Source organism: Falco naumanni, chromosome 13 (genome assembly GCF_017639655.2).
Source record: "Falco naumanni isolate bFalNau1 chromosome 13, bFalNau1.pat, whole genome shotgun sequence".
Taxonomy (NCBI): domain Eukaryota; kingdom Metazoa; phylum Chordata; class Aves; order Falconiformes; family Falconidae; genus Falco; species Falco naumanni.
In genome coordinates, this window is record NC_054066.1 from 24,369,983 (window position 1) to 24,385,151 (window position 15,169).

Consider the following 15,169-nt stretch of genomic DNA (forward strand, 5'->3'; position numbering starts at 1 on the left):
GGGCAGCAGCCTGCCAGGTAGTCATGTGGCTGCTGCAGCTGGGGCTCAGGCAGCTCGGGCTAGCACACGAGGCGTAAATGGGGTGCTGAGGGTCCCCTGCAGCTGCATGAAGCACATATGCTCTTGTCACCCTCAGACATATCCAAACATCATCCAACACCGCCAAGAGAAAGTACAAACAAGCCCCAGGGCTGGCAAACCTGGGTTCCCGGCAGTGAGGATGAGGATGGCAGGGCTGCACCTCCCCTTTGCCCCTGTGCTCTCTGTGCCCTTGGTCAAATCATTTACGTGCTGCCTGGTGGGGCTCACCAGCTGTGGGACGGGTTGGGATTGCTCCTGAGCTGCACTGTGCTGGTACCCACACCCGGCAGTCTGTGGTCTCACAACCGGCTGTCAAACATGCGAGAGATTCGATGGACTGATCATTCATCCCGGTGGAGTCGAGCCCAGCGCTCTAGCATGTAGGAATGTTGCACTTCAGTTTTCCAAGCTAACAGTGAAGGTGTGATGCTCCGACAGTCCCTTTGGGAAGTGACCGCAGCGGGAGGCAGATACGCACACTGACCTTTCCCATCTGTTCGCCTTGGGACCTCGAGCTGGCCTCTGCTGATCAGCACACTGCCTCCAAACCCCTGCTCAGAAAAACACAGGAGCTTGAATCTGGCGGTGTCGCTGGCAGCAAAATGTGTGCTTCCACTGCCCAGGGGCAAGGCTCTGGAGGAGCACATCACAGCCCAGCCGGCATCAGCTGGTGGCTGTACACCAGAGGTGAGGCGAGGCAGCATCCAGCCTGGCAGGGAGGGTAAGAAGGGCCAGGGAGGGATGGGAGAGCCCCAGGATAACTTGGTGTCTTTTGCCAGCGGACCTGGCCGAGGGAGGCTGGTGGCCATAGGGCTTCCAGCCTTTGGCATCCAAGGTTTCCATGGAAGTCTCTGGGCTGCTCCTGGGGAGGTGACTGACGCTCACCCATGCTGCCCCAGCCGCTTCGCACCCCCTCCCTGGGAAGCCGGGTTAAGGGAGGGTTCTGCTCTGTAAGCAGCAGCGGGGGGGACAAGACAGGCCGCAAGCCCCAGAAAGGCCACCTTGCTCTCTCCTTCTGGTATGTAGGTGGCCTTTGCCCCTCAACTGCCTCCCAGCTGGGAAAAGCATCACCCTCCCTCGGCCGGGCAGCCGCAACAGCATGGGGACCCCGGGGGGGTCACTGGTCCTGGCCAGGAGTTTCACAGTGCCGGCGGGTTTCAGTTTGGGATGTGGGGTCAGGGCTTTTACTGTTTTCTGAGTCAAACTTGAGCAGCCTGTTAATTGTCTAATCCTGCCAGCCCCCAGCGTGGAGGCATTTAACCTCAGTGCAGAGAAACGGTGCTTGTAAATGCCTAGGTATCCACACAGCACAAGCAAACAAATGCCACGGGCAAAGACCTCCGCTGGAAGGATAAATATTGGGGCAGCCTCAGGGTCCTCCCCCTTGCAGCTACCCCAGCCTGAGAGGAGAATGCAGGTGTTTGGAATCAATGCCTGCATGAATGCAATGAACTCTTCTCCTCCAGTTAAAGTTTTACTTTACTGGAGGAGACCAGTGCAAAGATTAGTGGTCTTACACTCATCTTTTTTTTTTTTTTTTCCTTCCTCTTCCTCTGTAGAAAGTACATTTTGTGCCCATTTGAAGCCTGGCTGACCGAGAGCATCACTCAATGAGTTGCTGTAACTTGGCTTTTGGACCCACCAGGGGCTTTTCTGGAAGGTAATGGCATTAATCACCTTCTCGGCCGATTCGGATTCTGGCATGTCTGCTATGGATGCCACCATCCGCCCTGGCCCTGCATCTCCTCTTGCCAATGACATCAAAGACAGCAAAGCCCAAGCCTGAGCAAGACCAGCTCAGACCTGCTTTTGTAGATGTGCAAAGTTCATGGCTACGAGTGAGCCAAGCCAGGGCTGCAATATTTGGCAGCATCAGTAGGATTTGCTAGCACCGGCAATATTTGCTAGCATCAGCGATAGTTGACAGCACAGCAATCAGCTGGGGGTCTGGAAGGCTCAGCATTCATGCCGTGTGGGCTTTGTAACAAAAATGTGTTATCATAATATTCTGGGTAATTTTGCTCTATCTTCACACACACCCCGACATCTCCTCTGAATGCCCAGGGTACATACATACAGGTGTGCACTAGGGTAATACATACAGGTGTGTACTAGCATTGCAGCTGCGTGTTGATGGGGCTTTGTGCGTGCGGGTATGTATAGAGAAACCTGTGTACATCTGTATTTATATATGTTTGGCTGTGTATGTTATATACACACATAAATATATTTAAAACAGGTGCCAAATGCTATCTAAATAAAACACTCTTAGTCATTTTCTAGCTTCTTTGCTACATATGCTGAGAAGGTTTATTCTTGCTAATTCAGCAAGAGCTTTGTAACGTAGCACATAAACCCAGCACAGAAGCCAAGAAAGGTGTTGAACATCCCTAAATAATCTGTAGCCTGTTCCCAGGTCCCTGGCATGTCACATTGCAGACTGTTCAGCTGAGGGCCAGCCCTGAACCAGCCTTTCAGCTGGATCATTTGAATTTCCCAGGTCCACTCCATGTCTGTGCAGATCTCCCATTGTCTCATTTGTCCCCCCAAATGCCAGGATTGGTAGTGGCTGCTCTGAGCCGTGCAGTGGCCAAAGAACGCATGGAAGGCTTGGGTTTCTCATTAACTCCAGAGTTGATATAGTCCCATCTCTCAGAGCACCAGCCAGTTTTGCTGCCTCCATCCCAGTCCTGCTGTCCCTCTTTCCCTGTCCAAGCTCTCACCTCACCCTGCAGCCCAGGACAGTGACCGCTCCCGGGAGGACAGCGGCGGAGCTGTGGGATGGACGAGAAAAGCAAAATGCAAGCAGAGAAGGTAACCGTGGCTTGGTGGTATTTTTGCACTAGAATTTCTGCAGGAGCCCAGCAATAAGCATTGGTATTTTTCACTTGCCAGCACTGAAACTAACTATAAAATTTCCCTCCTCCAATTAATTGCTCTTTGATGTCTGTATACCGAGTGCAGGGGCAAAGGGGTGAAGAGATTATTTTTTATTTTTAAGAGCTCTGGCAGCTCATTGGATAATTGTAGCTGCGATGGAAGGATATAATACTTAAAACAGCACTGCTGAAAAGCACCGTTTTGGTCATTTTTTCCTAGCTGTTCTGCTTCACTGGTGGTGCTGCCCGTGCGCTGGGGACGGGGCAGGGCACGTCGCTGCTGCTGCTGCCTGCGCTGCTGTACCAGGCAGAGCTGCCGCCTGCGTGAGCACTGGGACAAGGACGGGCAGCGCAGCAGGGAGAGCCCTGGCACACATTGCTCTGTGTGGGGCAATGCTGCTCTGCCCTTGGGGGCCTGATCCTGCCTACCCCCAGGGGCTTTCCCTTCTCTTTTGGAGTCAGCCAAAGCGCCTGTGCTGCTGCAACAGCATCCCTGGATGCCGCTGTCCCAGCCAGCTGGGCAGTGGGGTCCCTTGGGATAGGAATGGGGTGCAGCCCCCCAGGTTTGGGCAGGGCTAGGACAGCGGGGTGAGGCTGTTCTCTGCTTCCTCCCCCAGCACCTCACAGGAACACTGGTCCTCTCCGTCTTCACTGCAGTGTTGGGCTTTTTCCAGTACGGCTACAGCCTGGGTGTCATTAATGCCCCCCAGAAGGTAAGCTGAGCCCCCAGTCTGCACATAGCCAAGTGACAAGGGCTTCAGGGCAGCCAGGGCTGGTCTGTCCCTTGCAGAAGCCCTCAGGAGAGCTCCGTCCCTTCCCCAGCTGCTATCTCCTGCAGTTCAAAGTCCCTGCAATAAGGCAGTGGGGTGAGAAAATGGCGAGGACGCCCCCCCCCCCGCCACCTTACTAGTGAAAGGAGTAGGGCTCCGCACCTCGTGGTGCCGTCCCCACTGCAACGCAGTCCCCGTGCCCAGACCGAGGGACAGCACCTCTCCGTGGGTGCCGAATCCGGACACCACGCTCACCCCATCCCTGAGAGATGGCACTGGATGAGGGGGGATGCTCCGCGCCCGCCCCTGGGGTCCCTTCCCTCTGAGAGTCTGGGTGCTGGGGAGCTGTGGGGGACCCCAAGATTTCACCCCTGCAGAGCCTGTGAAGAAAAGCTTCTCCTGGGGCAGGAAAAAAACCCAAAACAGGGGTTGAGGGTGGCTATAGATTTGAGCTGATGGCATTTTTCCTCTTTGCCTATCACAGGTGATAGAAGCCCACTATGGGCGTGTGCTGGGCATCGTCCGCCTGGACAGACATGCCACCAACACTTCTAGGGAGGATGGCACCATCCCTGTCCCTGGCACAGAGCCCTGGGGTGGCACCGAGGGCACATTTGCACCCCCAGCCAACATCAACGATGACCTTGCCACCTCCCTGCACATGCTCACTATGTACTGGTCCCTCTCCGTCTCCGTGTTCGCGGTCGGCGGCATGGTCTCCTCCTTCACCGTGGGGTGGATCGGTGACCGGCTGGGGAGGTGAGAGGACCTTGTGTGCTACAGCCCAAGCTTTTTTCTTTGAATTTTCCTCTAGAGTCATTTCCTCTTCATAGAAATAAAATTTGCATTATTTCCCCCTAATTTAATGAAAACACTCCCCCTCAAATCTCCAAAATACTGTTCCAACCATCACAGAGGTCTGGCTTATTAAAATCTTCAATTATAAATCAGACATTTTGTTGCAACTTTTAGCACTTCAGACAAGCAGCTAATGAGCAGCCTTGATTAACTTCCGAATTCCCCTCGCTCTTTCTTTCCATGGCAAAAGGAAGACGAGAGCATCTGAACAGCATTTGCACAGGATGTATAATATACTTTTAGCTACCCTGACTGCACCTCTGCCTGGTATTTTTCAGTGCCTACATTCATTCTTTTTTCCCCTGTAGTGCTAATTAAGTCACTTAATAGCTCTGACTGTATGTCGCGATGGCTGCTTTGGCTGAAGAGGTGCCAGAGCAAGCTGTGGTGCTGCTGCCTTGCAGGGTGAAAGCCATGCTGGTGGTGAATGTCCTCTCCATCGCTGGGAACCTTCTCATGGGGCTGGCGAAATTTGGGCCATCTCACATACTCATCATTGCCGGGAGAGCAGTCACGGGGCTGTACTGTGGTAAGTCCAGGCAGGGTCAAGCATTGCGAACTAGTCCCTCGGCAGGGTGCTGAGTGCTCCAGGGCTGTCGTTAAGAGTTTCCTATATTTTTTCATATCTTTTTTTTTTTTTTTTTTTTTTTTAATTCAGAAGGGGTTTCACAGGTTGGAGTTTCCCTCATCTCCCTGTGTCTGTCCTTCTCGATCCAGGATCTTTCCCAGAAATATTTGGGTTGGCTCTATCATGAAATCAGTTTATTTTGTGTATTCTAGAAAGGAGCAAGTCCCTCCTCTGTATCTCAAGGCTTAATCTTGCTGGTGGCAGTTGTAACAGTGCGTTATTAGCCATGCTGTTGAACAGGTTCCCTAGACAACAGTACTATCTAGCAGATAGTACAGGAGCATTGTACCTAGAGAGGATAAAAGAGTAGGCAAATAATATGGAATTACATTAGAATTAGCTTAGAAATAACAGCTCATTATCACTGTTACTGGTATGCAAATACAGTACAAACACTAAAGGCACGTTTTAAGAAAGCTCTTTACTCTGTGATAACTTCTCCCAGCAGATGATCTCTGCTCCATGCTCGCTCGTGTGTGTTCAAGCATAAAGGTTTCCTGGCTTGGGGCTCTGAATCCAGGGATATCCGAGCCCCTTTGCAAGGTGCAGGTGGCTCCCAGCCAGGCACGGGGGTCTTGGTGGGATGTGGGATGCAGCACACAGGCTCCATCCTCCTTTCCTGTTCAGGAAGTGGTTTCTGCTGGTTGCTGAGCTGTGGTCTGGAAGAGGTAACACCCATGTGTTCTTGGTGCAGGGCTCTCCTCCGGACTCGTGCCCATGTACGTCAGTGAGGTCTCTCCCACGGCCCTTCGAGGAGCGCTGGGAACATTGCACCAGCTTGCTATTGTCACGGGTATCCTCATCAGCCAGGTAAAAAGGAAAGTGCTTGAGTCCAGAGAAGCTATTTCAGACATGAGGGATACCCCAGTGATACGCTGGGGTGTCACTCACCATTCTACCCAAAAGCTGAAGGGCAGTGCAAAGCAATCTGCTCTGATGGGGTTAAACTCCCACCTTGAGTCAGAGGTGTCTTAACAAAGATGACTTCTCATGAACTAAAAAATACTTCTGCAAACAAATTCTCTCCTCTCCTAGCAAATTTTTGTAAGCATCTCGTCAGAGTCAGGCTGGATCCTGAACACGAGATCCTTGATATTCAGGTACTCAAAAGTGGCTTCATCACAGAAGTAGGGAGCCCAACGTGCCCGTCAGCATTGCCCACCGTGGCAGGAGTCCCAACTACATGACAGATGAGCACATAAATGTACCAAAACCCAACACATCCAGAAAAACTTAATGCAGCCACAAGGTTCATCTAATCTGATTTAGCCACAGACTATGGGCAGACCATGGGGAAAAACACGCACAAGGCAGATCCTGCCAGCTTCACTGGCTGTGGGCATACCAAAAATGCTTTGCAAATTATGGAAGGAAAAAGGTTGCAAGTACTCACAGCCTCTCTGGAGCACCTTGTCCAATACCATAATCACACACTGAAGCAAAGCTCGAGTTAGCTTGCTTGCTGAGCCTCATGCTGCACTGCAGCCCCAGTGCTCAGGCTGTGCTGGTTAACAACTGGGCATCTGGGACATCCTGCACTGCGTGGACCTCCATCCACACTTTGCTCCTTTGTAGTTGCTTAGGTCACATATGCCCATAAAATCCCACACCCTAGAAACCCACTGTAGCAAGGTCTGAGGAGAAAACATTTCATCATCGTGCCTGTATTTGCTGAGCTGTTTATGCTGTGGTTCTGGCCAGGCACAGGTCCGCTGGTGGCACATCCCAAGGAGGACTGAGTCACCCCAGGGTGGGGAGCAGGCTCGCAGAGGATTGTCCCACGGCATCTGTAAGCCAAAGTCTTGCTCATGACATTTTATACCATCTGTTCGTTCCCTCCTTGTAAATGTGCATCACAGTTAAAGAAATCTAATTGCTAGGACTGAGAATTGGTATTCGCTTCTAGTTCTCTTCCAGGTTGTCACTTTGAAATGCCACGGTGGTCAATTGCTCTCGTTTTCTAGGGTATAAACTAAGCCATTCAAACATGCCTCAATTATTCCAGGTTCTTGGACTAGAGTTTCTCCTGGGTAACGACAAGTTGTGGCCCCTGCTCCTCGGTCTGTCTGGTGTGGCTGCCCTCCTGCAGTTCTTCCTGCTTTTGCTGTGCCCCGAGAGCCCCCGATACCTTTACATCAAACTGGGGAAGGTGGAGGAAGCTAAAAAAAGTAAGACAAACATTCTGGGCTTGCTTGGAGTTGTTTTTATACTATACATAGTATTAAACACAGATGGAAAAGCCCAGCTGAGGGCTCACATGAGTAACTGGGTATAGTTGCTCCGTCCCACAGAGCACATCTGCAGGAGGGATTTCAGACACCTGATACAGTCTCTGCCTAAGGCACGCTTGCTTCTGTGTTGCTGAGGGTGGTGTGAGCCTTAGCATGTTAGTCCTTTCCATCAGAGATATCGAATCTAACAGATGCTCCCCCCCAAAAAAAACCCCGTTCAGTTGGAAGGGATTTCAACCAGGTATATGAAGGACATCACCTAAGGGCAGCTGATCCCTTTGTCCTTGGTGCTATTTGCAACTACACAGCAAATCCACAGCAGTTACTGCAACCTCCTTGGCTGGTTCCAGCCATCTCTACAAGGAGTAAGAGCTGCCAGTGGTAGGACGCAGCTGAAACTGAGGTGAAAACCCGTGGTTGAGTAAAACAGAGCATGTCCACGTGCTTGGGGGCAGAGTTGCATGCCCATGCTCCGAGGTGCTGCAGCATAAATTAGCTGTGGACCAGAAACTATTGAGATGTGTTTGCATGGGATTAATCAGCATTGCTGAGGGATGAGGCTCAAGCTGGGTGTCTCAGAGCTTTCGCAGAACTAATGTGCTGCTGCCTCTTGCCAAGCAGACACACCTTTGACCCTTGATGTGCCATAGGAGTCCTCAGAGTAAGAGGACACTGCTGTCCATGTGGCTGGCTTACCCTGAGTTTTGGCTAGACAGATTCTTGTCCTTGCTCTGCTGCCTATCTACCATTGAAAATAAACTGTCAATCTTTTTTTTTCTTCAGGTTTGAAAAGGCTTAGAGGAAACTGTGACCCCATGAAAGAGATCGCTGAGATGGAAAAGGAAAAGCAAGAAGCTGCTAGTGAAAAGAAAGTCTCCATAAGACAGCTTTTCACTTCTTCAAAGTACAGGCAGGCTGTCCTCGTGGCGCTGATGGTGCAAATATCTCAGCAGTTCTCAGGCATCAACGCGGTGAGTCTCCCCAAAATGTTTGTCTTTAAAGAAATGCGTGCTGAGCATGAAAAGGCAATGCTGGCTCTGTCCAACCATGTAGGGGTGAAAAGAAGGCTTTCCTGGGATCGCAGTAGGCTCCTCGGCCACCGCCATCCATGTTGAAGGTGGACTTCGCTGCCAAGCTGGGCCGCAGGAGGGGAGAAGGTGCAAGGGAATTCCGCACAAAACCAGTGGGCACAGCAGGTCCACAATGAGGTCTCCCATGACCCTCCGCCTATCTGAGTTCATCAGCTGTTTGCTCTCTTTAATGATTACGTGCTCACCCCAGGAACCACAGAATCACTATCTTCTAGCTATTTTTAGCTAAATAGGTTGCGCATCACCTCCTGAGATACCAGAAATCACCATTTTACACCCAGGAGCACAGAGCCTCCTTTTCAAAATCAGCTAAGATGCAAATTTTTCAAAGTCTGGTGGCAACTTCACAAAGGTTGAGGCCTCTGTCACACCAGCTTTTAAAATTCAAAGAGCATTTCCACATCTCAAGGCACAGCAGCACTCAGGGATGCTCAGCCTCAAGGGGCTGAACTGGGGTGAGCATCCCACGGAGCCCAGCTGCCCTGGCTCAAGGCCATGCCCAGCCCCAACCACCAGCCACAGGGTCAGCCACCCATTTACCTCCTCTCCTTAACTTCCACTGGATAGGAATTGTCTTATTTTTGGACAGAAGGGAGAAATTGGAGTCATTCCAATGTAGTGATAATATTTTTAAATTAATGTAAAACTCAGTCATATTAAAGTATTTGTCTTCAGCATGCAGTGCTGGTGATCTGACTTTCAAGATTAAACACGGGCCTACATAGAAGAAAACAGTTTTAAATGTGCAAATGCAGTAGCTCAGGAGGGGAATTACAATGAGCTTTTTAGCTCCCTCAGGCTCCTTTGAAAGTTTCAGCTTTAATTATTATAATAAGCCATTAAAAGTTGAAAAACTAATCATAATTAAATTACTTCACATCTCAGCCAAGCAAACGCAACTCTTCCCTCACGAGAACAAAAAGTTCCACCAGCCCTGTTGCCTAATCCTTCATCCTAATGTATTTTGATAGATCTTTTACTACTCTACAAACATTTTTGAGAGAGCTGGAGTTGACCAACCAGTTTACGCAACCATTGGTGTTGGAGTGGTGAACACAGTCTTCACTGTTATCTCCGTAAGTAAATATTTCTGCCCCCCAGACTACAAAAATACATAAGCTACAATGTCATTTTGAAAGGTGGTTTTATCCTCGAGCTGGGGCTGGGATTTGCAGTTTTGCAGGGCTGACCCTGCACATCTTAGAGTAAAATTAATTCCCTGGGCAAGTCTCGTTTGAAAAATCAAGCCTTGAAATGCAGCCTGTCACTACCAAACAGCACTGCTAATTGCCTTATGAGTGAAAACTGCAACACATTGTTCAGGGAAGCTTTGGTAGCTCAGCATTTCCCCCCAGAATAAAAGTTGTCTTTGAGACCAAAACCCTGTAGGTCCTGTTCCCCTTGGGGAGCAGGCAGGGGACTGGGGTTGCGATGGGGAAGCCAGCAGCTCACAGTCTCCTTCTTACCTGTTATATTTCAAATTGTTTTCTGTATGTACATAGCACCTGCAGAAGCGGTATCCAAAGGCTATTCCGCAGAAATAAAAGTAATCTAGCACCTAGCCTCATTGTAGCTGCGCAGTGCTCTGCAGCAATGAAAGGATGGTTCTGTTTTCACAGCCTTTCCCTTCGTTTGGCCCTCTCCTGAGAGTATTAACACAATTCCTATCAGCAGGCAACTCTTTTTTAATGTGGCCATTAATATAAAAAGATCAGAAAATGCCAAGCCCATTTCCCTCACACCTCTAGAGGGACTTAGGGAGCAAAGGACTTACACCCACCACGAAGAAGGACCAGCTGCAAGGCAGAAATACACAGCTCTAAGAGATCTTCGTACAGTGTGCATGAGATAGGAGGGCTTGGGGTGAACCTGCTTTAGAGGAACTCTGTCACAGGTCCCATACAGAGGAAAAAACATGAATATTTATTGGGAAATGAGGCACGGAGGCGTGTGGCTGGGAGAGGTCTTTCGCCAGCTTGGAGGGTCTCCTGAAGTTTGATCTCAACCCCAGGGCTCTGGTACTTGCAGCCTGCGGCATTTGCTCTTTGCTTCTTTTGGCCACAAGCACTTAAAAATTACCTGCATTTGTCAATAAATGACAGACCCTGATCAAAAGGCAGAAGCACTGACAGCCGGGTGGACCTTGGCAAGGGGAGCAAGGAGTGCAGGGGCTCACCCTCTGCAGCTTCATGAGGCAGCAGGAGGAACTGCCTCCAGCCAAAGAGGTGGTCTCTTGGAAGCACAAATGACTCACTGCAGTGGCAGGAAAGGTTTTGCTGATGGCCAAAAGTGTCCTTTCGAGCAGAGGGGAAGAAGCAGGCAGCCTCAGAGGCTGGTGCACAGTATCTTAGAGCAGGCCAGATGCACCGTGCTCTGGAGCTACCTACATCTCCCCATGGGGTGAAGTGATTGGTACAGACTCAGATGTCAAAAGTTGGGTGAGATGACCAAGAGGAGCCGAGAAGGAGCAAACTAAGCCTTGTGGCCTAACAGGGAAGCAAAAGGTGTCTGGGAGCAATCGGAGGAAAAATCCTGACTCCAGCTACTACACGACTATCCCTGCCATAGGACAGGCAAGGTGCAATGGCCCGTGATGTGACTCGAATCATGCTACATTTTGAAGGCTGCTTCCAAATTAATGCAGACCTAGTAAGCTTGTTCTTCCTGGGGAAAAGAGGGAGAGAGAAATCCCAGAGTCAGCAATACATGTGTAAGAACAGTGGGAAGTCCTGAGAGCTTGGGAATGCACAAGTTCTGAGTATCTGAGGTTTTGCCTCACCCTCAGTCTGGCTCCCCCCCAGCCACCAGCTGAGTTTCTGACACTTGGAAATCAGGACATAAATCTCTGCCACAACAGCTAAAAGAGCAGGTGTGTGGCGTGGTTGTTCACGGCTAATGGACCTGATTGAACCTCCTGGGAGCAGCGGTGCTGGAGACTGAGCTGCTACATGTGTTTCTACAGGTCTTTCTGGTGGAGAAGGCGGGCAGGCGGTCCCTGTTCCTGGCTGGTTTGATGGGCATGTTAATAAGCGCCGTGGCCATGACAGTTGGACTTGTGCTCCTGGTAAGGATTTCTCTCCATTTTTCCTCCATGGTTTTCAAACAAGAGAAGAGAACCCACCCCTTTAAAGTGAATGTTTGCATTTTCATCTCAAAGTAAGTTCAGAAAACATTTGTCCTTAGAAGGGACAGTTCAAATAGCTGGAGCCACCTCTGGTTACAGCAGTGTCGGAGGACATTGCACTCTTTGGCCCCTGAGATCCACCCAAGGCTGCTAGAAAGGACATGTGTCCCCTGTCCCCTCCCTGAGCCCGCTGAGAACCTCAGCTCCTTACGCTGTGCCATTCCCACAGCATAATCCCATGCCTGCTAAGAAAACCTAGGAATACCTCCACATGCAAACAGTGTGCCCTAAACCCTCAACCTGCATCTCCCTGGCTTGGTGCAGGGATGCTAGTCTAGTATCTTCTCATAAAAAAGGGACAAATTATTCCTTCTGACATCCAGCAGAGGGGTCAGGCTGTGAGACACGGGGCAGAACAGGCAGAGGATGGAGCTGGCCCCCATCGTAGTCAGTCCAAACCACTGATGCAAGCTTCTGTCAAGATGTAAAACCAAGCGAGGGGTGGCCTCCTTTACTGAACACCCTGGTTATTAAAGACAACAGCATTTTGCCTCTCCCTGGCTGGACTGCAGGCAAGGAGAGGGCTTGAAGGCACAGCTGAGCTGACAGCTGTGAGCTCCACCGTCCCTCTGCAAGCGGCCAAGGTGGCACCACACACCTAGCTGGCACCTTGCACAAGAGTTTAGAGCTTTAATTATTCATGTCCAGTCCCCACTTGTCTGAATAGAAAGAAGTTTCTGAAATAGAAGCCTAATTAAAATTATTAGTGGTAATTAATGAGAGTCGCGTTGGGACCACAACACCGAGTGCACCCCCTTACAGAGCCAGTTTGCCTGGATGAGCTATGTCAGCATGGTCGCGATCTTCCTCTTCGTCATCTTCTTTGAAGTTGGGCCCGGGCCCATCCCCTGGTTCATCGTAGCCGAACTGTTCAGCCAAGGCCCGCGCCCTGCCGCCATTGCTGTTGCCGGCTTCTGCAACTGGGCCTGCAACTTCATCGTGGGAATGTGTTTCCAGTATATAGCGGTAAGAAATCCCTCTAAACCCACACAAATCAATGACGGGCACGACCCCACTGCTGGGCTCCCGGAGCAGCCCAGTGGGACATGGACGTGCCTCCCAGATCTCCGCCCCCAAGTCCCATGGGGCACCTCAGCCACCCAGGGTAGGAAGGGGAAGCTGTCCCTGCGGCGCTGATGGTGGTGTCCCCTGTTCCCACTCCCCCCACTGCAGGATCTCTGTGGACCGTACGTGTTTGCGATCTTTGCGGCTCTGCTTCTAGTCTTCTTTCTGTTTGCATACTTCAAAGTACCCGAGACGAAAGGAAAGTCCTTTGAGGAGATCGCAGCCGTGTTCCGCCGCAAGAAGCTCTCAGCCAAAGCTATGACTGAGCTGCAAGACCTGCGAGGCAGCGAGGAGGCCTAGACATTGCCATGCACCCGGAAAGGAAGGACCAAGCACGGACCTTCAGGCACTGCAGAAAGAACATTGGGCAAAAGTCTCATTTCACATAAACCTTGCAGCTGGCAGACCAGGAGGACCCCTCCAGCAGATGCCTTCTGGCTGCTGTGGCTCACACCTCTGAGCTGCAGGAGCTAACCTGGCATTTTACGCTGAAATACTCGGTACAACTGTGCTGCAGGAGAGCCAGGGAAAGGACAGGAGGAGTATGTTACATGTGTGTCTCCATGACCCACTGGAAGAGCCCAGTGGGATGACGATGTTACTAGTTGACAAAGCATTACATTGAGCGGGGTCATCACTCACCTGAAGCTAAGGACAGAGGGGCTGGCTGATGCTGTAGCCTCATGTTTTCACCTTTTTGTCCCATGCTTGCTGCCTCCTGCTGAGTGATCTGATGCCTTTGAGAAACCAACTACTAGTGCAGTTGTGCCACCAGCACACAGCGCTGATCACCCGAGGCGCTAAGGAAAATGGACTGAGCAAACTCCCCCTTACTCTTGCCCGTGCAGAGGATCAAGGTGGATCCCACCTGCATCAGTTGGGATGCACATCACTTGCTTTTCTCTCCAGGCATCATGGAAAGGCTGTCCGATCTCATAAGGATTTCTCAAGTCACAACATTTTTAGGAGATTCTTGGAAACTCTGGCTGGGCTGATGTGCATTTTTTTTCTTCTGTTTCAGCCCAAATATTTACCTCCTCTTTCCTCCTAGGAAGCCTCTCCTCCCTCCCTTATCCCTGCTGCAGCACAAGACACAGCACATCACTGACCACACAACAGGCCCAGGCACTCCTGGCCACCAGGTCAGGACACTCAAGTCCTGCTGCCGTTCCTCCCATGGCGTGACCACAGCCAGGTCACCTCCCCTCACTGCTCCTCCTTCCCCACCCTCTGCATCTCCCTTCCCTCCCTTCTGCCCCGTGCTTTGACCCACAGGCTCTGGCCTGAGGCGAGGCCTCGGGCTGCCCATACCGTGCCCTTACAATTAATGACAGCCCAAAGGGGAAATGGGTATTGCAGCATTAACTGGAAGGTGCCCCACTGACCTGACCCCCACTTTGCACCACTTACAGTTTTGCTGGCTGGACGTGTTTCAACCATGACAGTGTGCAAGCAGGAGGTTGTGTTGTTTCTATAGCCTTGTTTGTGCTCTTTGCTTTATGAATATCTTTATGTGACAAAATCAGACTGCAAGGATTTTTCTTCCTTTTTTAGGGCATATGTTGGACTGATTGTAAAAGCCTGCTCTCTGCTTGACTTTTAAGATTTGCATGTTCCTTGTTGTGATACCAGGTCACCTTCTAGCAACTTTCTCAGTACAGAAACCCATTATTTACTGAGAGATGAAACACCAGCATTGCTCGGTCACTGCAAGCTCATCACGACTGCCAGTGAAGCAGTGACCATAACCTAAGAGGATCAAGTATAATGAAAAGCATGAGAATAGATGGGCCAAGGAGGATCATAGGTGCTGCTCTGGGTTTAGTTTTAGGGAAAGTTCATGCTCTTTTTCATGTGCCTGAACTTCTTTCCTTTATAGACTTTACTTTCTTGGTATTAAGACCCTAAAGCAAATTCTGGTCCCTTCCAAGTGACTGGAAGTGTAGCCACGAGGTCCCCTGGGACCAGGATGTGCACCGAGGCAGTAAGATTGCACCAAAGGCTTTCCTGAAGTGACTGCTGGTATTTAACTAGAGGAGAACTGGATCAATGCTGTCATGTGCTACAGAGGTGGGGGACCTGGGACTGACGTGGGACACGCAGTGCATGTGGGAACCAGGGCCCAAGCTGCAGTGCACAGAAGTGAGCAGCAGAGCTGGGACACAAGCTCTGGGTTGAACCGTCAGTCTGTGTGCTGCAAACAGGTCTCCCCAGGTGAGACTAGCGGAGACGGCAGGCTCAGAAGCTCTCCCTGTCTACCGCAGATAGTTAAATATTATAATGGCTTGTCTGAATGCAAAAAAAAGGGGGAAAAAAAGAGACCGGTTCTTGCTTTCAGCAATGTTATCTATGACTGTTACATAAAAGTGACAATGAACAACA

General features: G+C 50.6%; 1 protein-coding gene across 1 annotated transcript; it reads left to right on the forward strand.

The window, feature by feature from the left end:
- The first annotated feature begins 2,731 nt into the window (after positions 1 to 2,731).
- SLC2A2 (solute carrier family 2 member 2) lies at positions 2,732 to 15,169 on the forward strand. The gene is made up of 11 exons (XM_040613601.1): positions 2,732 to 2,895; positions 3,578 to 3,673; positions 4,215 to 4,489; positions 4,993 to 5,117; positions 5,911 to 6,026; positions 7,222 to 7,384; positions 8,231 to 8,418; positions 9,510 to 9,614; positions 11,501 to 11,602; positions 12,485 to 12,688; positions 12,896 to 15,169. The coding sequence occupies exons 1-11, from the start codon at positions 2,863 to 2,865 to the stop codon at positions 13,085 to 13,087; spliced, it is 1,599 nt and encodes a 532-aa protein (XP_040469535.1). The 5' UTR covers positions 2,732 to 2,862; the 3' UTR covers positions 13,088 to 15,169.